Source organism: Oncorhynchus nerka, linkage group LG1, assembly GCF_034236695.1.
Source record: "Oncorhynchus nerka isolate Pitt River linkage group LG1, Oner_Uvic_2.0, whole genome shotgun sequence".
Lineage (NCBI taxonomy): Eukaryota > Metazoa > Chordata > Actinopteri > Salmoniformes > Salmonidae > Oncorhynchus > Oncorhynchus nerka.
The window spans coordinates 16916790-16944409 of record NC_088396.1 but is presented as its reverse complement, the minus strand read 5'-3'; the positions used below and the strand labels follow the sequence as shown (position 1 = coordinate 16944409).

Sequence of the window (27620 nt, the reverse complement as noted above, 5' to 3'; positions counted from 1 at the left end):
ACAAGTGCATGGCATTTTATGGAAATTATTATTTTACATAGACATTCACATCCTCAACAGAAGGCAATAATTGGAAAGGAATGTAGGCCTATGTGAGACATGATATCCAACCAAGTGGAATATCTGTGCAGTTATCGGCTAAGGAACACTATTACACAGAGCCACACACACAATAATCAATGTCCCATGTACCCTGAGAAGTCTTCCTCTTCCTCTTCCTCTTCTGTCTCATTGTCAGCCTGCACAGTGCCGGTGTGCGTTACAAGGTAGCCAGAGTGTGTCTCTGTGCTGCTGTCAGCATGTCTATTTGAATATTCAGAGTATATCCATGTGCAGACTGTCTTTGGCAGTGTCAGTACTAGGCCTGTATCCTCCGGTATCTCACTCTGAGATCTCATGCTGCCCGGTCGTAAGTTCCTCTGTAAGGAGTCGATGGGAAGTTGAGGCTTCTGCTCCCGTTTCGAAAATTCTAACAGAAAGTCTGTCTTCTCTTCACACTCGCCCTCCTCTTCCCTCTTTAATGTCCCCAGAGTCACAGAGAACAGATTGACATTACCAGAGGTCTCCTTCTCCTCCACCTCTCTTTCTTTCTCTTTCTCCTCCTCCTCCTCTCCACCCAACCCTCCAAGTCCCAAAGGTCTGGGTCGGTCTCCGTCAAAGCTGGAAATGACCCTCGCCTGTTCACCTGTGACCTCTCCCTGAGCCTGACATCCTAGCACCATCACACCCACAGGGGCTTCCCTTTCCTCCTCAGCAGCAGCTACCTCAGAACTCAATCCCATAGAATGCCCTGCTGTGTCAAGGAGGGCTACGTTGGCCCCTGATGCATCCTGGGACTGTGTGGTGCTGGAGCTGCTGTCAGAGGAGAGCCCCGCAGCGCGGTCCATGTAGCCGTCGTTTCCCCCCTCTTCCTCTTCATCATCCTCCTCCTCCTCCTCCTCCTCCCTGCTTGGTTAGAGTTCTCTCTGTCATGGTGTGTTTTTGATCTGCGGGCCTTCCCTTGTTCCTCTGTCGCAGAAGATATAGAGACCAAGTCAGGGATTGTCCGCTCTGGGATGAGGAAGTGGCCCTCCACCAGGGCAGTCTGCATGGGGGGGAGAAGAGAGAGGCTGTGTTAAACACAGAAAGGTACAGTGAAGTCAATTCCTGAATCTTATGGCTATAGATGTTGTGTGTACACCCCTTTATGTGGACTACATGGGTGACTGAGTTCCTCTTACACTATTTTCCTACAGGAATTGGCATTGGCTTTGTATTTGCATTGTGGCTTTGCATTTCTCAAGCTCCACAAATTCACATCCTAGATCCACAGATCCACAGATCAACATTGAAACAATGACAAAGAGGGAGATTGTGAGGTGTAGTTAGTTACAGATGTAGCCATTTCTCACCAGTCCTCTGGGTTGATGAGTCTTCAGCTTGCACAGGAACCCCGTGTAGAACAGGCCAAACGTGAGAACCATCAGACCTACCCCACTCACAATGAGGACAACAGACACTCCAGCTACAACAGCAGGGACTGAGAGAGAGAGAGAGAGAATCATGATCAAATTGGGGCTCTGCGCAATTGGGATGAAACATTGACTTAAACTATAGACAATATTCACCTCTGTTGGGCTCCAGAACGCTGGTGTAAGCACATTTCCACCCAGAGGACCGTGTGTTGAGGTTGGTGATGATCCTTGTGTACACCCTCACACAGTACACCATACCCACCTCCAAGTTCTCCAGCATGTAAGCTAAATGAGTTGTTTGGGTCATTTGGGGCTGGAAATGAACATGAATGAAGAGTAATAATTCACAATGAAACGGTCCTCTGTAGTTCACATCATAAAAAGAGTACAATTTGATACTGCAATGAAGACAAGGAAAGAATAGGCCTAGTTGTTGTTGTTTTTTTTTACCTTTGTCTCTCCTGCTCTCTTCCAGTAGATGTCAAAAGATAATGATTTCCCATAGACCTTTTTAATAGTTTCTATCTCAAGCAGTGTGATGTTGATTTCCAGGCAGTTGCCACATCCATCCAAAGACAGTATTGGAGAGCCAATAACAGCTAAGTAAGATATAATGGTACTGTAGCATCATTTCACACACAGATTAAACAATTTACAAAAACATTACATCAGACACGTTCACACACAAATACATGCATAGATTGTGTAATTTAATGTCGACCTGGATAATGTAAATAATTGCACTCACACAAACACCTATTCGAAATCTCTAGCAAAGAAATATCTTAACATTCCTACTGGCAAGACAAAATGGAGAGCAGACATACTCTGTGTGAAGGGGGTGAAGGTGGTCTCGACCACGGGCGACTCTGAGAGGTTGTGGAAGGCCGAAACACAGAATGTATACTCTTCTTTGGGGAACTTTAGATCCAGCCTATGACTTGTCACATTGGTTTGATGTGGAACTTGCTGCCTGTGGTTTCCTCTGTTGAGACAGAAACAAGGAGGGTCATTTGTGTGTGGTGCCGAATATTAGCAAATAAAACAAAGAGCAGGCGAGTTGAATAACTTCATTAACAAAAAGTATGTTTGGTTCAATTCCAAATGATTCAAAAGTTTAATTTGTGTGGTCTTCAAACCTCAACAATATCTCATTCGCAGTGTTGTCAGACAGAATTGTATACCCATATCACTCAATAGTTTTCCCTGTTCCATAATGAGTATTTACAGTGGGGCAAAAACGTATTTAGTCAGCCACCAATTGCGCAAGTTCTCCCACTTAAAAAGATGAGAGAGGCCTATAATTTTCATCATAGGTACACTTCAACTATAACAGACCAAATGAGAAAAAAAATCCAGAAAATCATTGTAGGATTTTTTATGAATTTATTTGCAAATTATGGTGGAAAATAAGTATTTGGTCAATAACAACATTTTATCTCAATACTTTGTTATATACCCTTTGTTGGCAATGACAGAGGGCAAACGTTTTCTGTAAGTCTTCACAAGGTTCACACACTCTAGAGCAGTGATGTTTTGGGGCTGTTGCTGGGCAACACGGACTTTCAACTCCCTCCAAAGATTTTCTATGGGGTTGAGATCTGGAGACTGGCTAGGCCACTCCAGGACCTTGAAATGCTTCTTACGAAGCCACTCCTTCGTTGCCCGGGCAGTGTGTTTGGGATCATTGTCATGCTGAAAGACCCAGCCACGTTTAATCTTCAATGCCCTTGCTGATGGAAGGAGGTTTTCACTCAAAATCTCACGATACATGGCCCCATTCATTCTTTCCTTTACACGGATCAGTCGTCCTCGTCCCTTTGCAGAAAAACAGCCCCAAAGCATGATGTTTCCACCCCCATGCTTCACAGTAGGTATGGTGTTCTTTGGATGCACCTCAGCATTCTTTGTCCTCCAAACACGACGAGTTGAGTTTTTACCAAAAAGTTATATTTTGGTTTCATCTGACCATATGACATTCTCCCAATCTTCTTCTGGATCATCCAAATGCTCTCTAGCAAACTTCAGACGGGCCTGGACATGTACTGGCTTAAGCAGGGGGACACGTCTGGCACTGCAGGATTTGAGTCCCTGGCGGCGTAGTGTGTTACTGATGGTAGGCTTTGTTACTTTGGTCCCAGCTCTCTGCAGGTCATTCACTAGGTCCCCCCGTGTGGTTCTGGGATTTTTGCTCACCGTTCTTGTGATCATTTTGACCCCACGGGGTGAGATCATGCGTGGAGCCCCAGATCGAGGGAGATTATCAGTGGTCTTGTATGTCTTCCATTTCCTAATAATTGCTCCCACAGTTGATTTCTTCAAACCAAGCTGCACACCTATTGCAGATTCAGTCTTCCCAGCCTGGTGCAGGTCTACATTTTTGTTTCTGGTGTCCTTTGACAGCTCTTTGGTCTTGGCCATAGTGGAGTTTGGAGTTTGACTGTTTGAGGTTGTCGACAGGTGTCTTTTATACTGATAACAAGTTCAAACAGGTGCCATTAATACAGGTAACGAGTGGAGGACAGAGGAGCCTCTTAAAGTAGAAGTTACAGGTCTGTGAGAGCCAGAAATCTTGTTTGTTTGTAGGTGACCAAATACTTATTTTCCACCATAATTTGCAAATAAATTCATAAAAAATCCTACAATGTGATTTTCTGGATTTTTTTTCTCATTTTGTCTGTCATAGTTGAAGTGTACCTATGATGAACATTACAGGCCTCTCTCATCTTTTTAAGTGGAAGAACTTTCAGAATTGGTGGCTGACTAAATACTTTTTTTGCCCCGCTGTATCTGTAGTTCAAACAAAACAAAGCTGTGTTTTCAGTGAGCTCATCTGTAAGACTTGTTGCATCCTCACCAGACCCCTAGCAGAAGAGAAAGTGGTTGATTCTATTGAATTTCTTTGAAATTCACAGCCTTTTTAAAGTGGTAACACCTGCATAACAGTCTCTAGAGCAGATACTATGAGGGTGGAAACAATGACCACGATGACACAAAGCTGTATCTACGGTCAAGTGAAAGCAATACTTGAGAAAAAAACATTTCACACTGCAATCAAATCTTCCAGCCACAACACACTTGGTAAGACAGGCAAATTATGCTGAATGGGCTAATGTTGGTTAAAGGTAAAGGTTATAGCTTATGTCCAAAGCAAACACTTTTCTCCACAAGTGAAACCCAAAATGCTCTGACTGAAGTTTGAACTTTCCAATGACTGTCACTCTGAAAAGCAATGATTTACTACTGTAATTATAGTGTTATTACATCTAACCTCTGAGACAATCCACAACCCAGTCATATCAAGTGTGTCATGGGAATCCGATCAACATCATTTGTCTAAAGTTCAATAACGTAACCACAATGCAGTAGTTGAATTATCCAACAAGATTAACACAGACAAAATCATGACGATAGGTGACACTATACTCCGTTTGAATTCAAAGTAACTGTCCAGTGTTTCCACCACTGCTAAATGCATATAGGCAAAAGCACTGGGTTTGGGCATACCTCAACAACAGAATGGTGTGGGAATAAACCGTCATTAAAAATATTGTGACAACCTGCGGATGATCTTGTACACGGTCCCAGGAGGTGTGCCTGGACCGGCGCTCCAGCGTAGAACATGGTGGAAGTTGAGGGACTCTATGGAAACATTGACTGGAGCAGGGAGGGAGCACAGGGCTGAAAGGAAGAAGGTAATACAGTGAGGGCCATTACCATCAAACTCATAAAGATAACATACAGTTTATGGTACCACTATACTGCCCACAGACACAGACTGTTTGTGGGTGGGTATATATATGTGAGAGCAAATGTTCACAGTGTCTTATCCGAGGCCAGGTAGGCAGGTGCAGTAAATACATAACTTGCTGATGGTATCTGGCAGTAAAACTGGAATGCTATATTGAACCGGTTTTCTTTTTGTTATTATTTTTTACCCCTTTTTCTCCCCAATTTCGTGATATCCAATTGGTAGTTACAATCTTGTCCCAACGCCGCAACTCTCGTATGGACTCGGCAGATCGAAGGTCGAGAGCCATGCGTCCCCGAAACACGACCCTGCCAAGCCGCACTGCTTCTTGACACACTGCTCGTTTAACCCGGAAGCCAGCTGCACCAATGTGTCAGAGGAAACACAGTACAACTGGCGACCGTGTCAGTGTGCATGCGCCCGGCGCACCACAGGAGTTGCTGGGACAAGGACATGCCGGCCAAACCCTCCCCTAACCCGGCTGGGCCAATTGTACACCGCCTCGCGGCCAGCTGCGACACAGCCCGGGATCGAAGCCGGATCTGTAGTGACGCCTCAAACACTGCAGTGCCTTACACGGAACACAAACCAGCTGCGTGCGTGCGCCATCGTGCAGAAATGCATTTTGTCCCCCTACACCAAACGCGATCCTGACACGCAGGTTGAAATATCAAAAACTCTCAACCAATGACATTCATTTGGGGAAAGGCAGAAAAGCATTAGCTTGCAGCTCGCTAATTTGTCCTGGGATATAAACATTGGGTTGTTATTTTACCTGAAATGCACAAGGTCCTCAACTCCGACAATTAATCCACACATAAAAACAGTCAACCGAACCGTTTCTAGTCATCACTCCTCCTTCCAGGATTTTTCATGTTTAACTTATATGGTGATTGGCATCTAAACTTTCATAGTATTACCACGACAAACAGCAACAGTTCGTCTTTCAATCACCCATGTGGGTATAACCAATGAGGAGATGGCACGTGGGTACCTGCTTCTATAAACCAATGAGGAGATGGGAGAGGCAGGACTTGCAGCGCGATCTGCATCAGAAATAGGAATGACTTCTATTTTAGCCCTTGGCAATGCAGACGCTCGTTGACGTGTGAGAGCAGTGTGGGTGCAATAATTGAATAATATAGATTCCTACATGTATTTTTCAAAGCTTGCACACGTGACACGAGCGTTGTAGTCAGGGTATTACACCACTGCGCCACTAAAATATTTTATTTTCCAGTTCAGTACAAAAACAGCTGCCAGAAATATAAGGTGGAATATTTAAGCTATAAGGCCCGAGGGGGTGTGGTATATGGCCAATATTCCATGGCTAAGGGCTGCTCTTAGGCACGACGCAACGCCTGCATACAGCCCTTAGCCATGGTATATTGTCCATATATCACAAACCCCTGAGGTGCCTTATTGCTATTATAAACTATTACAACAACGTAATTAGAGCAGTAAAAATTAAAATGTAAAAATGTTGTCATACTCGTGTTATATGGTCTGATGTGCCATGGCTGTCAGCCAATCAGCATTCAGGGATCGAACCACCCAGATCATAATGCTTATTATAAACTGGGTGGTTTGAGTTCTGATATACCATATCTTTCAGCCAATCAGCATTCAGACCGTATACCATGGGTATGATAAAACATTTATTTTTACTGCTCTAATTACATTGGCAACCAGTTCATAATAGCAATAATGCACATTTACATTTACATTTAAGTCATTTAGCAGACACTCTTATCCAGAGCGACTTACAAATTGGTGCGTTCACCTTAAGACATCCAGTGGAACAGCCACTTTACAATAGTGCATCTAAATCTTTTTAAGGGGGGTGAGAAGGATTACTTTATCCTATCCCAGGTATTCCTGAAAGAGGTGGGGTTTCAGGTGTCTCCGGAAGGTGGTGATTGACTCCGCTGTCCTGGCGTCGTGAGGGAGTTTGTTCCACCATTGGGGGGCCAGAGCAGCGAACAGTTTTGACTGGGCTGCGCGGGAACTGTACTTCCTCAGTGGTAGGGAGGCGAGCAGGCCAGAGGTGGATGAACGCAGTGCCCTTGTTTGGGTGTAGGGCCTGATCAGAGCCTGGAGGTACTGAGGTGCCGTTCCCCTCACAGCTCCGTAGGCAAGCACCATGGTCTTGTAGCGGATGCGAGCTTCAACTGGAAGCCAGTGGAGAGAGCGGAGGAGCGGGGTGACGTGAGAGAACTTGGGAAGGTTGAACACCAGACGGGCTGCGGCGTTCTGGATGAGTTGTAGGGGTTTAATGGCACAGGCAGCACCTCAGGGGTTTGTGATATATGAACAATATACCACGGCTAAGGGCTGTATCTAGGCACTCTGCGTTGCGTCGTGCTTAAGAACAGCCCTTAGCCGTGGTATTTTGGTCTCCCTCATGCCTTATTGCTTAAATAACACACACTACAACAACATATATGATAGTGACAAAAACAGTACAGTCAGATGTTGAACCTGTTCTTAACAATGATTGGTGTTGGTAACTTACCATAGCCACACTGCACCATCAAATAAATAGTCAGAAGGAAATGTTTCATATCTTCTTATTTTTTAAACATCACATAGCCTAAGTCTTCTAACTCATGGTTGGTTATTGACCTGAAAAACAAACAAAAAAGATCGAATACAGAAAAGAAACGTGTCCTGCTCACACAATAGGAAAGGTTGACACTACGATTCGATCCTGTACATAACTATTGTGAGGTTTATATGCTATCAAACATGAAGATCAGGTTGCATGTTGCAAAATTGAGACAGGAGAACAACACTTTACATCTAGGCTACTATTATTTATGTATTTGGTGTCTATAAGCCTTCTACAAGTCTTGAAATGATTGAACACAACAAACTATTTTTAGGATATAAAAACCAGACCTGTAGTAATGAAAAGCCACAGTGTTTCTATAATAAAATGATACATGCTACACTGTTTCCTGATCTGAACTAAATGCGGACGTTAATAAATAATTGTACCTGAAGACCTTGCGTTCCTTGAGGAATTCCATTCAGATGAAAGTCATGTTTACCTGTTCGTAAAAGCAGAAGCGAAAATATACATGTGAAAACATAGATATAGATAGACGGTCTGAAGGAGCCAACACTCGCATAAAAAGAGTCAAGCAATCCGCGCTTCAGGATTTACTGTCCAAAGAAAACACCCTATCCCCTCAGCCCTCAAATTAAGTGGACACTTGACGACTGACGAGTATACACCTGCAGGGCAAGGGAGGAAGGAATTCTTTTAAATGGCCCAACCTTGACCGGAAATTCGACACTCGTTCATCCCGCGATGTTTGTGTTTTCAGCCACCGGTAACTTGTGGTTGCTTTATATGCGCTACAGTCAATTATGAGTGCATGTTTGGACCGTACACCCCGGATTTGTGCGCGAATACACAACACTTTACGGTATCACCTGTTTTCTGGCAGGGAAATTAAACTCTCATCCGCAGAAACAGGCCAAAGCACAGAGTTTCTAAACCTAAAGGCGCCTCCGGATATAATTTTGAGCTGATGGGGAAACTCCATTGGCATCGTATTTACGCCAATTGTGTGCTTCGCCCATGTGTTGTTAATGGGCCGCACGATGCATCCTGGCCGTTTCTGGGACAAGGAAAGATGAGCTGTCCTTCAAGGAGTCAATTGAGTACCACAGTATGAGTCCCGGACATGGTTCCAATAGTTTTTCCACTATTCATTTTTCAATAGGGATTTTAAGAACTACTTCATATAAGGTCTGTATTTTGTGTAGGTATACCCCGGAAAGACTCTCAGACAAGGTCACTTTTATCAATATATTTCCCTGTAATTATCCCCTCCCCCCTAAATTAAATTCTAACTAGCTGCTAATGTGGCTATCATACAGAACTGCAGTGTTGGAAAAAGTACTCAATTGTCATACTAGAGTAAAAGTAAAGATACCTTAATGGAAAAATGACAAAAGTAAAAGCCAACCAGTAAAATATTAACGTTACTTGAGTTAAAGTCTAAAAGTATTTAAAAAAAAGTAAATGTAATTGCAAAAATATACTTAAGTATTAAAAGTAAAAGTATAATAATTTCAAGTTCCTTATATTAAGCAAAGCAGATGGCCACATTTTCTAGGTTTTTATTTATTTACGGATAGTCAGGGGCACACTCCAATATTCAGACATCATTACAAATTAAGCATATGTTTAGTGAGTCTGCCAGATCAGAGGCAGTAGGGATGACATCTAATGTTTTCTTGATAAGTGTGTGAATTAGACCATTTTCCTGTCCTGCTAAGCATTCAAGATGTAACAAGTACTTTTGGGTTTCAGGGAAAATGTGGGGAGAAAAAAGTAAATTATTTTCTTTAGGGATGTGGTGAAGTAAAAGTAAAAGTTGCCAAAAATATATAAAGTAAAGTACAGATACCCCCAAAATCTACTTTAGTACTTTTTTTGTATTTTTGACTTACAGTTGAATACACCATAGCCAAATACATTTAAAGTCAGTTTCACAATTCCTGACTTTTAAAAATTGAGACAGGAGAACAACACTTTACATCTAGGCTACTATTATTTATGTATTTGGTGTCTATAAGCCTTCTACAAGTCTTGAAATGATTGAACACAACAAACTATTTTTAGGATATAAAAACCAGACCTGTAGTAATGAAAAGCCACAGTGTTTCTATAATAAAATGATACATGTTACACTGTTTCCTGATCTGAACTAAATGCGGACGTTAATAAATAATTGTACCTGAAGACCTTGCGTTCCTTGAGGAATTCCATTCAGATGAAAGTCATGTTTACCTGTTCGTAAAAGCAGAAGCGAAAATATACATGTGAAAACATAGATATAGATAGACGGTCTGAAGGAGCCAACACTCGCATAAAAAGAGTCAAGCAATCCGCGCTTCAGGATTTACTGTCCAAAGAAAACACCCTATCCCCTCAGCCCTCAAATTAAGTGGACACTTGACGACTGACGAGTATACACCTGCAGGGCAAGGGAGGAAGGAATTCTTTTTAAATGGCCCAACCTTGACCGGAAATTCGACACTCGTTCATCCCGCGATGTTTGTGTTTTCAGCCACCGGTAACTTGTGGTTGCTTTATATGCGCTACAGTCAATTATGAGTGCATGTTTGGACCGTACACCCCGGATTTGTGCGCGAATACACAACACTTTACGGTATCACCTGTTTTCTGGCAGGGAAATTAAACTCTCATCCGCAGAAACAGGCCAAAGCACAGAGTTTCTAAACCTAAAGGCGCCTCCGGATATAATTTTGAGCTGATGGGGAAACTCCATTGGCATCGTATTTACGCCAATTGTGTGCTTCGCCCATGTGTTGTTAATGGGCCGCACGATGCATCCTGGCCGTTTCTGGGACAAGGAAAGATGAGCTGTCCTTCAAGGAGTCAATTGAGTACCACAGTATGAGTCCCGGACATGGTTCCAATAGTTTTTCCACTATTCATTTTTCAATAGGGATTTTAAGAACTACTTCATATAAGGTCTGTATTTTGTGTAGGTATACCCGGAAAGACTCTCAGACAAGGTCACTTTTATCAATATATTTCCCTGTAATTATCCCCTCCCCCCTAAATTAAATTCTAACTAGCTGCTAATGTGGCTATCATACAGAACTGCAGTGTTGGAAAAAGTACTCAATTGTCATACTAGAGTAAAAGTAAAGATACCTTAATGGAAAAATGACAAAAGTAAAAGCCAACCAGTAAAATATTAACGTTACTTGAGTTAAAGTCTAAAAGTATTTAAAAAAAAGTAAATGTAATTGCAAAAATATACTTAAGTATTAAAAGTAAAAGTATAATAATTTCAAGTTCCTTATATTAAGCAAAGCAGATGGCCACATTTTCTAGGTTTTTATTTATTTACGGATAGTCAGGGGCACACTCCAATATTCAGACATCATTACAAATTAAGCATATGTTTAGTGAGTCTGCCAGATCAGAGGCAGTAGGGATGACATCTAATGTTTTCTTGATAAGTGTGTGAATTAGACCATTTTCCTGTCCTGCTAAGCATTCAAGATGTAACAAGTACTTTTGGGTTTCAGGGAAAATGTGGGGAGAAAAAAGTAAATTATTTTCTTTAGGGATGTGGTGAAGTAAAAGTAAAAGTTGCCAAAAATATATAAAGTAAAGTACAGATACCCCCAAAATCTACTTTAGTACTTTTTTTGTATTTTTGACTTACAGTTGAATACACCATAGCCAAATACATTTAAAGTCAGTTTCACAATTCCTGACTTTTAATCCTAGTAAAAATTCCCTGTCTTAGGTCAGTTAGGATCACCACTTTATTTTAAGAATGTGAAATGTCAGAATAATAGTAGAAATAATGATTTATTTCAGCTTTTATTTCTTTCATCACAATCCCAGTGGGTCAGACATTTGCATACACTCAATTAGTATTTGGTAGCATTGCCTTTTAAATGGTTTAACTTGGGTCAAACATTTTGGGTAGCCTTCCACAAGCTTCCCATAATAAGTTTCCCATAATAAGCTTCCCATAATAAGTTGGGTGAATTTTGTCCCATTCCTCCAAACAGAGCTGGTGTAACTGCGTCAGGTTTGTAGGCCTCCTTGCTCGCACACGCTTTTTCAATTCTGCCCACATATTTTCTATACGATTGAGGTCAGGGCTTTGGGATGGCCATTCCAATACCTTGACTTTGTTGTCCTTAAGCCATTTTGCCACAACCTTGTAAGTATGCTTGGGGTCATTGTCCATTTGGAAGACCCATTTACGACCAAGCTTTAACTGATGGCTTGAGATGTTGCTTCAATATATCCACGTAATTTTCCTACCTCATGATGCCATCTATTTTGTGAAGTGCACCAGTCCCTCCTGTAGCAAAGCACCCCCACAACATGATGCTGCCATACCGGTGCTTCACGGTTGGGATGGTGTTCTTGTCACGCCTTGGTCATAGTATTTTGTGTTGTCGTTATATATTTGGTCAGGCCAGGGTGTGACATGGGTTTAAATGTTGTATTTCATATTGGGGTTTTGTAGGCATTGGGAGTTTGAAGGTAGACCTTGAAATACATCCACAGGTACACCTCCAATTGACTCAAAATATGTCAATTAGCCTATCAGAAGCTTCTAAAGCCATGACATAATTTTCTGGAATTTTCCAAGCTGTTTAAAGGCACAGTCAATTTAGTGTATGTGAACTTCTAACCCACTGGAATTGTGATAAGTGAAATAATCTGTCTGTAAACAATTGTTGGAATAATTACTTGTGTCATGCACAAAGTAGATGTCCTAACTGACTTGCCAAGATTATAGTTTGTTAACAAGACATTTGTGGAGTGGTTGAAAAACAAGTTTTAATGACTCCAACCTAAGTATACCGTATGTAAACTTCCGACTCAGCGATTGAAAAACTCTAAATTACTCCACGCAAATGCTCAGCAACAAGGAACCTAGCAGGTGAAATCAAATAGAATAAATAGTAGATATTATAACCTTTTTGTAGTTTCTCATTTAAATAATTGATATTGTGTATTTATCGTGTGTATTGTGGGATAGCATCTTTCCAATTACCTATCTTAGCTTTTTTTTGTCTAGAATTATTGAATATCCCTGGCTTTTGTAGCTAACTAGCTAGCTAACCTTAGGTCTCTCTGTCGATCAGAAGCAAGGATGGTTCAGTGCTATGTACTGGATTGTAACCACTACTCCAATAAGCATAGGTGAATTTGATTGTTTTCCGACCTCTGTAATCGAGAGGCTAGCTGCTGACAAACTATTTTGGTTAGGTCAAAGATCTGTGGTTAGCTAGGTGTTTATGAAAATGAGCTAGATAACCACCGACTGTAGTTGTGTGTACAATGCACGTTAACGTTACCTTCCTTACAAGTGAAAAGAACCAGCACAGGCAAGCATAATGGCTGTTGTAACCTTTTTATTCTTTAGGTGAGCTAGGCAGCTAGTTAACGTAAGCTCACAGGTTGTGTAGTCATACACTATACACACAAAAGTATGTGGACACCTGTTAAAATTACTGACTTCATTTGGCTTCAAATCGCCATTGAGTCTTCGCATAGGAAAGAATGGGGTAATGTGATCGATGGAAACAGGCAGCTTATAAGAAGCGACACTAAAGTACCATACGATACTTAATTTATAGATAGTAATTTTAATTCTTTAAACCAGACCATCAGGTCAGTGGGTGTGAAGAATTAGCTGTACTAAGTTACAGTACATTTTCAATAACCCACTTGTAACTAGTTGACAGTAAGATTTGAAAATTAAACATCAACTTGCTGTGAACCAGCTGCCGTTAAACTCCTGGAAACCGCACAGTAACCTTTTAACAGTGCAGGTCTTGATTGCCACAACGTCTTACAAAGATTGCAAAACTGACAATAGCTAAAGAGATGCTCCCGAATACATTTGCCCCACCTACATTTTAAAGTGGGGCGGCAGGGTAGCCTAGTGGTTAGAGCGTTGGACTGGGGATTTTTAACAAGGCTAATCTGAAAACAAGACTCTCTAAATTTGATCAGCATATCGATTGCGCAACCAGGGGTGGAAAAACCTTGGATCATTGCTATTCTAACTTCCGCGACGCATATAAGGCCCTGCCCCGCCCCCCTTTCGGAAAAGCTGACCAGGACTCCATTTTGTTGATCCCTGCCTACAGACAGAAACTAAAACAAGAGGCTCCCACGCTGAGGTCTGTCCAACGCTGGTCCGACCAAGCTGACTCCACACTCCAAGACTGCTTCCATCATGTGGACTGGGACATGTTTCGTATTGCGTCAGATAACAATATTGACGAATACGCTGATTCGGTGTGCGGGTTCATTAGAACGTGCGTTGAAGATGTCGTTCCCATAGCAACGATTAAAACATTCCCTAACCAGAAACCGTGGATTGATGGCAGCATTCGCGTGAAACTGAAAGCGCGAACCACTGCTTTTAATCAGGGCAAGGTGTCTGTTAACATGACCGAATACAAACAGTGCAGCTATTCCTTCCGCAAGGCTATCAAACAAGCTAAGCGTCAGTACAGAGACAAAGTAGAATCTCAATTCAACGGCTCCGACACAAGAGGCATGTGGCAGGGCCTACAGTCAATCATGGACTACAAGAAGAAATCCAGCCCAGTCACGGACCAGGATGTCTTGCTCCCAGGCAGACTAAATAACTTTTTTGCCCGCTTTGAGGACAATACAGTGCCACTGACACGGCCTGCAACGAAAACATGCGGTCTCTCCTTCACTGCAGCCGAGGTGAGTAAGACATTTAAACGTGTTAACCCTCACAAGGCTGCAGGCCCAGACGGCATCCCCAGCCGCGCCCTCAGAGCAAGCGCAGACCAGCTGGCCGGTGTGTTTACGGACATATTCAATCAATCCCTATACCAGTCTGCTGTTCCCACATGCTTCAAGAGGGCCACCATTGTTCCTGTTCCCAAGAAAGCTAAGGTAACTGAGCTAAACGACTACCGCCCCGTAGCACTCACTTCCGTCATCATGAAGTGCTTTGAGAGACTAGTCAAGGACCATATCACCTCCACCCTACCTGACACCCTAGACCCACTCCAATTTGCTTACCGCCCAAATAGGTCCACAGACGATGCAATCTCAACCACACTGCACACTGCCCTAACCCATCTGGACAAGAGGAATACCTATGTGAGAATGCTGTTCATCGACTACAGCTCGGCATTCAACACCATAGTACCCTCCAAGCTCGTCATCAAGCTCGAGACCCTGGGTCTCGACCCCGCCCTGTGCAACTGGGTACTGGACTTCCTGACGGGCCGTCCCCAGGTGGTGAGGGTAGGCAACAACATCTCCTCCCCGCTGATCCTCAACACTGGGGCCCCACAAGGGTGCGTTCTGAGCCCTCTCCTGTACTCCCTGTTCACCCACGACTGCGTGGCCACGCACGCCTCCAACTCAATCATCAAGTTTGCGGACGACACAACAGTGGTAGGCTTGATTACCAACAACGACGAGACGGCCTACAGGGAGGAGGTGAGGGCCCTCGGAGTGTGGTGTCAGGAAAATAACCTCACACTCAACGTCAACAAAACTAAGGAGATGATTGTGGACTTCAGGAAACAGCAGAGGGAACACCCCCCTATCCACATCGATGGAACAGTAGTGGAGAGGGTAGCAAGTTTTAAGTTCCTCGGCATACACATCACAGACAAACTGAACTGGTCCACTCACACAGACAGCATCGTGAAGAAGGCGCAGCAGCGCCTCTTCAACCTCAGGAGGCTGAAGAAATTCGGCTTGTCACCAAAAGCACTCACAAACTTCTACAGATGCACAATCGAGAGCATCCTGGCGGGCTGTATCACTGCCTGGTACGGCAACTGCTCCGCCCTCAACCGTAAGGCTCTCCAGAGGGTAGTGAGGTCTGCACAACGCATCACCGGGGGCAAACTACCTGCCCTCCAGGACACCTACACCACCCGATGTTACAGGAAGGCCATAAAGATCATCAAGGACATCAACCACCCGAGCCACTGCCTGTTCACCGCGCTATCATCCAGAAGGCGAGGTCAGTACAGGTGCATCAAAGCTGGGACCGAGAGACTGAAAAACAGCTTCTATCTCAAGGCCATCAGACTGTTAAACAGCCACCACTAACATTGAGTGGCCGCTGCCAACACACTGACACTGACTCAACCCCAGCCACTTTAATAATGGGAATTGATGGGAAATGATGTAAATATATCACTAGCCACTTTAAACAATGCTACCTTATATAATGTTACTTACCCTACATTATTCATCTCATATGCATACGTATATACTGTACCCTATATCATCGACTGCATCCTTATGTAATACATGTATCACTAGCCACTTTAACTATGCCACTTTGTTTACATACTCATCTCATATGTATATACTGTACTCGATACCATCTACTGTATCTTGCCTATGCTGCTCTGTACCATCACTCATTCATATATCCTTATGTACATATTCTTTATCCCCTTACACTGTGTATAAGACAGTAGTTTTGGAATTGTTAGTTAGATTACTTGTTGGTTATTACTGCATTGTCGGAACTAGAAGCACAAGCATTTCGCTACACTCGCATTAACATCTGCTAACCATGTGTATGTGACAAATAATCTTTGATTTGATTTGATTTGACTAGTAACCGGAAGGTTGTGAGTTCAAACCCCCGAGCTGACAAGGTACAAATCTGTCGTTCTGCCCCTGAACAGGCAGTTAACCCACTGTTCCCAGGCCGTCATTGAAAATAAGAATGTGTTCTTAACTGACTTGCCTGGTTAAATAAAGGTTTTAAAAAATGCTGCATTCATGACCACATGGGAAGTTGGATTTTACCATATACGACTGGGAAAAATCCACATGAACGGCCTTCCAACTGGTAATTACTAGTGGGAAACGCGTCTATCATCCCTGAGCTCTGACTTCTCCCACATGCTGACCTATGATGTCACCTTGCCAGTAGTGTATCACCCTGCGTCCCACTGCTGGCTTGCTTCTGAAGCTAAGCAGAGTTGGTACTGGTCAGTCCCTGGATGGGAGACCAGATGCTGCTGGAAGTGGTGTTTGAGGGCCAGTAGGAGGCACTCTTTCCTCTGGTCTAAAAACTATCCCAATTCCCCAGGTCAGTCATTGTGGATATGGACCTGTGTAGGGTGCTCTCTTTTGGATGGGACGTTAAATGGGTGTCCTGACTCTCTGAGGTCATTAAAGATCCCATGGCAGTTATCGTAAGAGTAGGGGTGTTAACCCTGGTGTCCTGGCTAAATTCCCAAGCTGTCCCTCATAACATCACGGTCACCTAATCATCCCCAGTTTACAATTGGCTCATTCATCCCCCTCCTCTCCCCTGTAACTATTCCCCAGGTCGTTGCTGTAAATGAGAATGTGTTCTCAGTCAACTTACCTGGTAAAAAAAAAAAATACTTTATGCTCTATTTATGCACTTTGAGATTATTCTTGAAAAGCACTTTACACGTAAAAAAGTATTATTATTATTATTACTACTAAGGAAATGGCCTTGATAACAGCATTTTCGGGAGTCAAATGTAACAAAACATAATTTAGAAAAACCAATATGTTAATATGGTTTTTGAACTCTATAATTTGCTTACCAACCTGATAGCTGTACTTTTCATTTATGGTTGACGCAGCTTGTTGGCCATTAGCCAATTGGTGTTTCCCAACAATTTGAATGCACATCAATGATTCCAACTGGTATTTACAACTTCACAACTAGTAAATTCCCACCTCCCACATGGTACGAACGCAGCTTTAAATGTAATATTTTGGGAAGAAAAATGTACCATTATTATAGATTGCCCGCACATGTACCCTAAAAGGTACCAACTAGTACCATGTGAGTTCCTATGTGTACCTTTGAAGGTATCTTATGTTTTCCTTTGGCCTTTTTGTACACCAGGGAACAACACTGTACCATAAACATACTCTTATTTTTGAGAGTGTGTGCATATACTGTATGTTTTTGGTAACAAATAACCAGCTGGTGGCACTGCTGAGACATTAATACACTCAGACCATAAGATTGCAAGTTCAAATCCTCAGAGTAGTTATGCACACTTAGTGCTAGATTATATCAGATCCATGCGAGTGGACACCTGTGTAACTGGTGTGAAATGGCTAGCTAGTTAGCGGGCGAGCACTAGTAGTTGTTCAATTGGTGTCGTCACTTGCTCTGAGACCTTGAAGTAGTTGTTTCCCATTGTTCTACAAGGGCCATGGCTTTTGTGGAGTGATGGGTACCAATGCTTCGGGGGTGAATGTTGTCAATGTGTTCACAGGGTCCTTGGTTTGAGCCCAGGTTGGGGCGAGGAGAGGGACAGAAGCAACACTGTTATACCCACATAGCAGTTATTTTGGCGGTGTCTGAGGTGGAACTGTGTTAGAGCTGCCAAATCCACAAATGATCCCCAAAATATTTGTCTCATACACCGGATAGGTGCAGTGAAATGTGTTGTTTTACAATGTCAATCATAGTAGTACGGCTCCCCTGGAGCAAATTAGGGTGAAGTGCCTTGTTCAAGGGCACAGACAACCTTTTGGTTACTGGCGGAATGCTCTAATTGCTAGGCTACCTGTCGTCCTATACCTAGGGAACGAAACTCCACTCCATGGTAAAGGAAGTTGATGATGAACTTCACCAACAGAGTGAAGCAGAGACCGGGCTTTGTGGAATCTAGCTGTCACTACATTGATTCGTCCAAGGTCAATACTTTTAAAAAATGTAATCATTAAACGCCTACCTTGTACTTATGTTTGTCCTCGGTAGTTGCGTGACTTTCTTTGTTTGCTGATATCCATACCTTTTCCATAAAATGTTAACCAAATACAACCACCAACTTTTTATTTGCTTCTGTCTCTTGAAGTAGCTTATTTTTTACAGTTCTTGCCATAAGTGCTTCAAAAGAAGGCTATCCTATGAGTTTAAATGAAATTGCAAGTGAGGCATGCCAAGTTGATTTGCAGGACGGACCAAAAAGCACCCAAGTGCATTGCGATTGACAGTAATAATATAGTGAAACACTAATACAGTATCCTATTACTGTAGAAATGTACAGTAAAATGACTATAATTTACCATAAAATTAACAGCAATGGTTAACAGTGTAGTTTCATATTTTGAAATAATTTCAAAACATGCTTTTGTAACACTTTACATATGACATTTCTAGTGACGAGTGATGAGTGCATTTCGAGATTGGTTCTGTTTCGGTTCGATAAAAAAAAAGTGTCACGGTTTCATAAAAAAAAAACGCATTTTTAAACATTAAATGCATTATGCATTGTGTGGCTTGACTGAAGTAACTACACAGCATAAAACAATTAATACAAGTCCCATGATGGTAGTGACTGCCCATTACTGCTTATCACTTATGAACCATTGTTTATTCACATTACTTCACTTTAATAAAATATTTGTTGTGTATATTACATTTGCTTTATTTGATGACTTCATTTCATTCCTAGTCATCATCTCATCTCTATAGAGTCAGATGCTGTCTGAAAAAAAAAAATTTTTTTGGTAGTTCTTCAATGTAAGTAAAGCATACTTTTATGACTCCAAAAACATTCCTTACCCCAGGATACTTCAACTGGTGACTATCTGGGAGAATGAAGAAAAAGGAACACTTTGTTGCTACATAAATCAGATTTATTGAAGGGACAAGTATGAATCGCCTTCATCAGATACTTTTATGACTGCTGAATACCAACTATCAATTTCTTAGATCATGTATTTTCAGGTAGAGATAACTCTCTCTTGATTGTGCATTCTTCTGTCTCTTATACATAGCAGGCGTAAAAGAAACACAGACTGGACAAGTAGGTGCGCAATGGATTATGGGCATTGTAGTAAATTACCAAATTTTCTGTGGTAAACTATGTAGAATATTAGCCTGTTGGAAACTACAACTCCCTACTACATCGCACAGTTCGGGCTTTGTCCGATTTATGAGAAACTGAGCAATATGCGCATTGAGCTCACAGAATAATAAACTAAATGGAATTCAAATAATTGAACCGACATCATCAATTAGTGGTTTAAAAAAAACAAAAAATAACCAAAATGTCAGCACTAGGCATTTCACATGTGATCAGATTTTCAAATGTGCAATTCCATGTGTTATCGCTGTTCAGCTTAATTATGATACCATCTGGGATTTGAATTCACAACCTCTGGAATTGGAATACACTGATACTGTATTTCTGCTGCACCACAAAGTCAATAGCATTCCCCAAACATTCATTACCTATAATACATCTCAGTGCTTAGCAAAAGAGTGCCAAGTGCACTGCTATCAGTTATTCTGACTTCTCTCATCATGGATTTCAGTTACTTATTTCAGCAATTTGAGGTTTTTCTGTATAGTTGTCTAATGTTGGTGGGGCATGTTATTCTGATTTAATGTTACTCCTGAATCATTAATATAAATATATAACTTTTTCTTGAGTTGTATTTTTAACAAAGCTGAGATTTACTTTGAAGTCCAAAGTGTAGGAATACAGGTGAAATCAGTTACTGACACAGATATGGTGGTGTAGCAGGAAGATCGGAATGCCGTGAACCAAGAGGCTGTGATTTCAAATCCCAGGTAAGAACATGTTGAATAATAAAGACCGTATAAATAAATGTACCCTCTTAAACCAGGTTTATGTCCAACCTTTTTATGTGTGTAAAGTTCATGGCGGATAAAAAAAAAATGCCATGACGGACCTGCTGGTAAACTTTCCAAATATCGACAAAACAAAATACACTAGACAAGGTGGGACCTATTTGTGTCTGTGAAATGAATTAGACAAGAAATGTTGATGGAAACGCATATAATGAGGAAATAAAAATAATCATCATATTGTAGTAAACTTGGAGTCACGTGATGACATGTTGTGTGGTCCTCCCACTAGGACTTGTTGGGATGCAGTTTTTTGGTCTACAGATGAAATAAGTTACGATGAACTTCACAGGGTGGTGAATGTGCAAGGTGATGAGCTTGACGGGTACATGAGAAGACGCATGAGACCATAGGCCTACAGGTAAAATGGTAAAATGCACGAGGAGGTACTTCAGGAGTATTCTGGGCAGAGCAACATTTAGTTGGTGGTACAGTAACCGAAAAAGGTTGGGAACCACTTGTGTAGGCTAATACTGCACTGTATCTGTGAGCTGTTGGCTCGAGTCCATGTATCAATACCAGAGTGGGAACACGCTATATAATGCAAACATTTTCATCAGTTGAAAAAATGTCCTGGAAACACTTAACTTGTATTTTTTATTCGGTATATGGGAATTTAACTGCAAAATTCATTTTTATGTGCACTGCATCATCACTTTTATCTGCAACAAGTCAATTTGATGGAAACACATCTTGTTTTCATGCGGATTTTAGAATATTCACATTAAAATGTGTTGCCAATTGGATGGAAACCTAGCTAGTATAGTCATGTTTGTCAAATATGTACGTTGAAAACACAATGTGCATCATAACAACTTATTTTTGTTTGTAGGGCATCATCTATGAAATCTCATTTGAAAATGTTGATCCACAATGTGAAAATCCACATAACGTGAAGCGTTCCAAAATCCCATGAATTCACATGTGACATTTCCATATGTTTGGCACATGTGAAATCATGTGGTTTTTCTGTAAGAGGCAGAGGGTTAGAGCAAGGAGCAACACATTTTTGATGACCTAGCCTGAATGTTTAATCCACAGGTAATGGTTTTCAGAGGTGTCTATTCATACATTCCCCAGATGGGAAAGACTAATGCCAGATTTCTGGCTGTACAGAGTGAGCCTGTGCTTGAGAGATTATAGCGGAAATACAGATTCCAACATCAACAGTCATTAGTGAGTGCCCACGTCCCAAATGGCACCCTATTCCCTATATAGTGCCCTACTTTTGACCAGGGCCCATAGGGTTACAATATGTAGATGAGAAAAGAATATGCACACACCTATGCATGTACAGAGCATTCAGGTATTCAAACCCCTTGACTTTTCCACATTTTGTTATTTTACAGCCTTGTTCTAAAATGGATTAAATCGTTTTTTCCCTCATAAATCTGCACACTATACCATATAATGACATAGCAAAAAAAAGATTATAGAGTTATTCAGACCCTTTACTCAGTACTTTGTTGAAGCACCTTTGGCAGCGATTACAGCCTCAAGTCTTCTTGGGTATGACGCTACAAGCTTGGCACACCTTTATTTGGGGAGTTTCTCCCATTCTTCTCTGCAGATCCTCTCAAGCTCTGTCAGGGTGGATGGGGAGCATCGCTGCACAGCTATTTTGAGGTCTCTCCAGAGATGTTAGATCGGGTTCAAGTCAGGGCTCTGGCTGGGCTACTCGAATACATTCAGAGACGTCCCGAAGCCACTCCTGCGTTGTCTTGGCTGTGTGCTTAGGGTCGGTATCCTGTTAGAAGGTGAACCTTCACCCCAGTCTGAGGTCCTAAACGCTCTGGAGCAGGTTTTCATCAAGGATCTCTCTGTACTTTGCTCCGTTCATCTTTCCCTCGATCCTGACTAATCTCCCAGTCCCTGCTGTTGAAAAACATCCCCACAGCATGATGCTGCCACGACCATGCTTCACCGTAGGGATGGTGCCAGGTTTCCTACAGACATTCAGGCCAAAGAGTTCAATCTTGGTTTCATAAGACCAGAGAATCTTGTTTCTCATTGTCTGAGAATCTTTGAGTGCCTTTAGGCAAACTCCCAAGTGGGCTGTCATGTACCTTTTACTGAGGAGTGTCTTCCTTCTGGCCACTCTACCATAAAGGTCTGATTGGTGGAGTGCTGCAGATATGATTGTCCTTCTGGAAGGTTCTCCCATCTCCACAGAGGAACTCTGGAGCTCTGTCAGAGTGACCATCGGGTTCTTGGTCACCTCCCTGACTGTTCAGTTTGGCCGGCGGCCATCTCTAGGAAGAGTCTTGGTGGTTCCAAACTCCTTTCATTTAAGAATGATGGAGGCCACTGTGTTCTTTGGGACCTAAAATGCGGCATACATTTTTTGGTACTCTTCCCCAGATCTGTGCCTCGACATAATCCTGTCTTGGTATCCCTACGGACAATTCCTTCGACTTCATTGCTTCGCTTTTGCTCTGACATGCACTGTCAACTGTGGGACCTTATATAGACAGATGTGTGCCTTTCCAAATCATGTCCAATCAATTGAGTTTACCACAGGTGGACTCCAATCAAGTTGTAGAAACTTCTCAAGAATGATCAATGGAAAGAGTATGCACCTGTGCTCAATTTCGAGTTTCATAGCATAGTGTCTGAATACTTATGTAAATATAAGAAATAAGCTATTTCTGTTTTTTATTTTAAAATACATTTGCACAAAAAAACGTTTTTAATTTCTCATTATGGGTGTGTAGCTTAATGAGGGAAAAAATAATTTAATACATTTTTGAATAAGGCTGTAATGTAACAAAAGGTGAAAGGGTCTGAATTCTTTCCGAATGCACTGTACACATGCACACATCGCGTAGACACACATTCATATGCACACACGCACACATTCAGACTCTGGATGATCTACAGAACAGAAGTGTTGGCTGCAGTCTTTGTTTGTGAGAGTGGTTTTAGATGAATTGAATGTTTACGTCTCTCTCAGGATGTGAGATGGAAATAAAGACCAGATTGGTGCCATTCGTTTTCTGAGAGGAGAACTTCTTTTTGAGTTCCTAACACCTCTTTGCATGCTCCTTTTTTTTTACACCATGAGTACAATTTATTAACCCTTACTAGGCTGGTCTATAGTAGGTCCCTGGTCAAGGTACTACAGTAAATATGCATGGTCATTCTAGAACAGGAGTGGGCAAACTACATTCAATCCGGCGGGAGGTTTGAGTATTTCTTTTACAAACTTTTGATGGGGGAATGATTATTTAGTGAAAAAAATTATGTGCATCCCTCTGTTGAATTTCAAAATCCCAATGTGGCCCTCGAGCCAAAAAGTTTGCCCATCCCTGTTCTAGAACATGAGCCGAAGAACACATTGTGGAACATAGAGATGAGAACACTCCACTCCAAGGTTGTTCCAGGACAACCCTGAATTCTAGAACACCAGAAACAGAGTGATGTAATCAATCCAGCATGGGCCGGACCAATCTCCAGATCAAACCAGTCCAAAACGCTTTTAGCTTCATCTTGAATAAAACCCCAACCAAGTCCAGCTTAAGTAGGTGGATTCAGAACTGTACAGTCATGAAGAGTGAAGTCCATCGCCTGATGATCCAACAAGGTTCTAATCAGGCTGGCCCATTTATAAGGCAGCCATCGTAACCGGTTTCAAAACAACATGTTTTAATAGGCCATCTGCACGCAATAACCGAGAGAAAAGAGCAGCTGGAAAATTTAACTGTCAGCAGCAGGTCTACAAGCTCTGTCAGTTTGTAGAGCAGCAGACGGATGCCATCGTTGTCTTACTCTCACCTAACCGGACCTCTCCCTTTCTCTTGCAATGATATTGAAATATGATTTCATCTTCTTCTCAGAGATGGTTGTGTTTTCTTGTCCAGAGTCCTCTTGAGGACAGATAATAGTGTTTGTTTTTTCCTGCACTGTAGAAATGCACCATATAGACACACATTGAAAAGCAGCACAGCTCTCTGCACATCAAGCCCATTCAGTAACATCTGGGTGGATGGAGCTCTTGTAGGCACCTGTGTCATCCATCCAGCCCAGTCTAGTTTCCACAGATCTAGCTCTGAGCTCAGAGCCTACAGGTCTAGTATATGAAGGTGAGGAGGCAGTCCTGTTGGGGCTCCGGGGGCTGATCCAGGGCGGTGGAGGGGTGTAGGGGCAGGTGGGGGAAGTATTGGAAGAGGGTGGACATGGGAGTGGCACTCACACTGTAGGCCTTCAGGGACGACAACCCATTTAGCACTGACACATCCAGGATGGATACATGGAGAACGGAGGAGGGGGAGGCGGGGTCAGTGGAGGAGAGGTACCCCATCCCCTCCATATCCCTACTCCTAGAGGAGATGGTGAGGACCTGCTCCAGGTGTGGAGCGTCCTGGGCAGCACTATAGACCCTCAGCCTACGGAGGCCAAACAGGGCCAGGTACTGGTTGGGGATGGCCAGGGTGCCAGTGCCACAGAACGACAGGCGGAGGTCGAGCACCACGCTGCCATTCAGCAGCTCTGTGAGAACCCAGGGCTCTCTGAGCCACACAGTCAGTCCGCCCTGCTCCCTCAGGCCACCGGGGGTCAGCTTGGAGCGCAGCACAGTGTGGCAGCTGCATAGCAGGTTGGCCAGCGCCTCGTCACAGTCCTGGATGTGGGCGGAGCAGCTGCAGTTCCGCAGGCTGTTGCTGTTGTCGGTGCTGTCAAAGAGCAGGGTGCTGTTGCCGGGGCCTGTGGTCAGGGTGACAGTTGAGGGGAGGAGTAGAACCCACAGAGTCCACAGCAACAGGGCACGGGGACGGCGCCAAGAGGAAGCCCTGTTTAGAAACATCTCCATGTCAACCAGTTGGACTACATCTTCATCGAGGGGATATCCTGAAGGTTGTATGCAAATCTGCATGATAGGAGAGAAAGTTATGTAAGCACATGTTTTTAAGGAGCTTCGGGTGTATACAAGGTTGAAATCACAACGTAGACACCAAGACCAATTCATAAACAAAGCTAAATCGAAAGCAAGACAAATCATACCAGTGGGAAAAATGAGTCAGATTGCTCTCTGCCTCTTTGCCACAAAGAACACACAATTATACAGACATTCACTTGCTCATAATAGCACATGTTCCATAGCTGTTCTGTCCTACAGTAACCTAGCTGCTACTGATTAACATCTCCAGTTTATTGGTTTAAGGGCTGTGAGAGACAGCCAGCTGAATTCAGTCTGGCTACCGCAGACGCAATTGAGCCACTTATTTTTTTGCTCCACTACTTTATTAGGGCGAGGTCCTTCCAGGCCCTGGGCTACTGCGGATGGCATTTGGCTGTCTATAAAACTGCCTGCGCCCCGCTGCGGTAAAGGCTGTGGCCAGCCACATTAAAACTGTCAGGAAAAATAAAACTTTCCCCATTGAGGAGCGAAGGAAAAGTGGGATGAATAAGCCATCTTGACTTCAGGAAGCAAGGACTTTCCGATGCTGTGATTGGCATCACGGTTGGACATAATGTATGTAGATGGGGAAAAAAGAAAGATTGATCTGGTCACAAAGAACCCTTTTTATTTTTCTCTTATATAAACTGCGTATAGCGCTTATCAGGGTTTCAGTTGCTAAAACAGTGCCATATTCAGACTATAATTTCTCTCTAACTTAAGAGGATATATTTGTTTGAAAACCCAGCCTTGCAGAGGATTGGCTATGCCGATCCCAATCCTCATCTTAGCATCAACAGGTTATCCATCACACAGCACAAAACAATTCTCAGTCTTTAGACAGAATATGCCACTGGCCTTAAATCTAAACTAAAACCTCAGCAGCTGTGGCTTCATACAACACAGTGTAAACTTACTACCATTCTGTGCTAAGTGTCTGACTGCTTCTAAATCCCTCTGCCTGCAGCCACTGTATCCTTCAGTCACCTGACCCCTGCTAAGTACACAGAACCACAGCCTAGTCTGCATTACCGAAGCCCAAGCTCTAATAGACTACTGTTCCCTTCCTCCTCCAGACCACAGCCCTGACTCACAGGTCTGCAATACTCGAAGCCTATGCAGCGCTATAAACTCCTGTTTACATATCTCCCTCCTTATTTCCACTCCGTTACTGTCCAAGTCTCACTCATCTCTCTCTCCCGAGTTATTCTCCCTCTGCCCTACTGTCTTTTTCTCTCTCTCCCTCCTTTCCTCATTTCCCTCCCTTCGCTGCAGGCTCCAGCTGCAGGGCCGGATGCTGAAGGAGAGGGAGGGCGGGAGGGAGGGAAGGTGGCTGCTGTTCCAGACAGCTATGAGGAGAGGCACAGAGCATTCCTCTGACATCATGTTCCACATGCGGCCGCAAGCAGGCACCCAATTCCCCCCTCTCTCCCTCTCTCTCCCCCTTTCTCTGCCTCTCCAAATCCTCTCTCCTTTTCCCTCCAAATCCAATCTCCTTCTCTCTCGTTTTCTATGTCTGTTACGTATACACACATGCGCACACAGACATAAGGCAGGCACTTTAACAGATTCCCGTATGATAAATGACTCAAGATGTGGCTTGACTATTAAATGTATGGCTACTTACAGGGATGGCGCTGGCGGTGGTCAGGGAGGCATGTTGTCGTCCTCTCTGCTTCTCAGATGTTAGCCTTTTAGTTCTGCTCCTGACGCAGCAACTTAGCCTTCCACATCTGCTGGGAGACACGCTGGATCTCCGCACCCCTGTCTAGCAGACGCAAGGGTGAGAAACGGTCAGCCCAGAGAGAGAAGCAGAGAGAAGGGGGGGACAGAGAGCAGTGGGGAGAAAAAGAGGAGAGGAGAAAGAAAGATAGAGAGGACTTAGGCTTACTCTCTGAACACGGGATACCACGGACAGTCTTCAGTGATGACATGACAGACACAAATTCTCTGCCCATTTTCTCCCCATGTCACTCGCTTTCACTCCCTCCCTTATTTCCTCCCTCTCTCTCTCCTCCTCTTCTTCTAACTGCACCTTCCTCTCCATGTCAGTGATGTATCTCAAGCTTCCACCTGCAGTTAGAATATGGTACTACTAAAAACATTTTTATCACGCCAATTCAGACTAATCGAGACCACTTAAATGATTAAAATAGCATATCTATCCCATCTGTTATCTGACACCCATACATTTAATCTGAAATGTTTTCAACTAATACAAGCTGCAAAAAAAGGAGACAATCTAGCCAATGTGCATTACGTTCTTGTCCTTTGAAAAGCTACGTAGACTTGGATTTTAAACAGGAGTCTGT

The 27620-nt window shown here is 42.9% G+C and overlaps 1 protein-coding gene and 1 pseudogene across 1 annotated transcript; both read right to left on the bottom strand.

Moving 5' to 3' along the window:
* On the bottom strand, positions 1-10693 carry LOC115105729 (uncharacterized; annotated as a pseudogene).
* A 10304-nt stretch (positions 10694-20997) lies between these two features.
* Positions 20998-27130, bottom strand: LOC115105577 (exosomal polycystin-1-interacting protein-like). The gene is made up of 2 exons (XM_029627977.2): positions 26936-27130; positions 20998-25278 (listed from the first exon to the last, which is right to left on the bottom strand). The coding sequence occupies exon 2, from the start codon at positions 25219-25221 to the stop codon at positions 24484-24486; it is 738 nt and encodes a 245-aa protein (XP_029483837.1). The 5' UTR covers positions 25222-25278; positions 26936-27130; the 3' UTR covers positions 20998-24483.
* Between the last annotated feature and the right edge of the window lie 490 nt (positions 27131-27620).

Bases quoted from the DNA above. Each gene is read 5' to 3' on its own strand.
- LOC115105577 (XM_029627977.2), bottom strand. From the start codon at position 25,221: ATGGAGATGTTTCTAAACAGGGCTTCCTCTTGGCGCCGTCCCCGTGCC.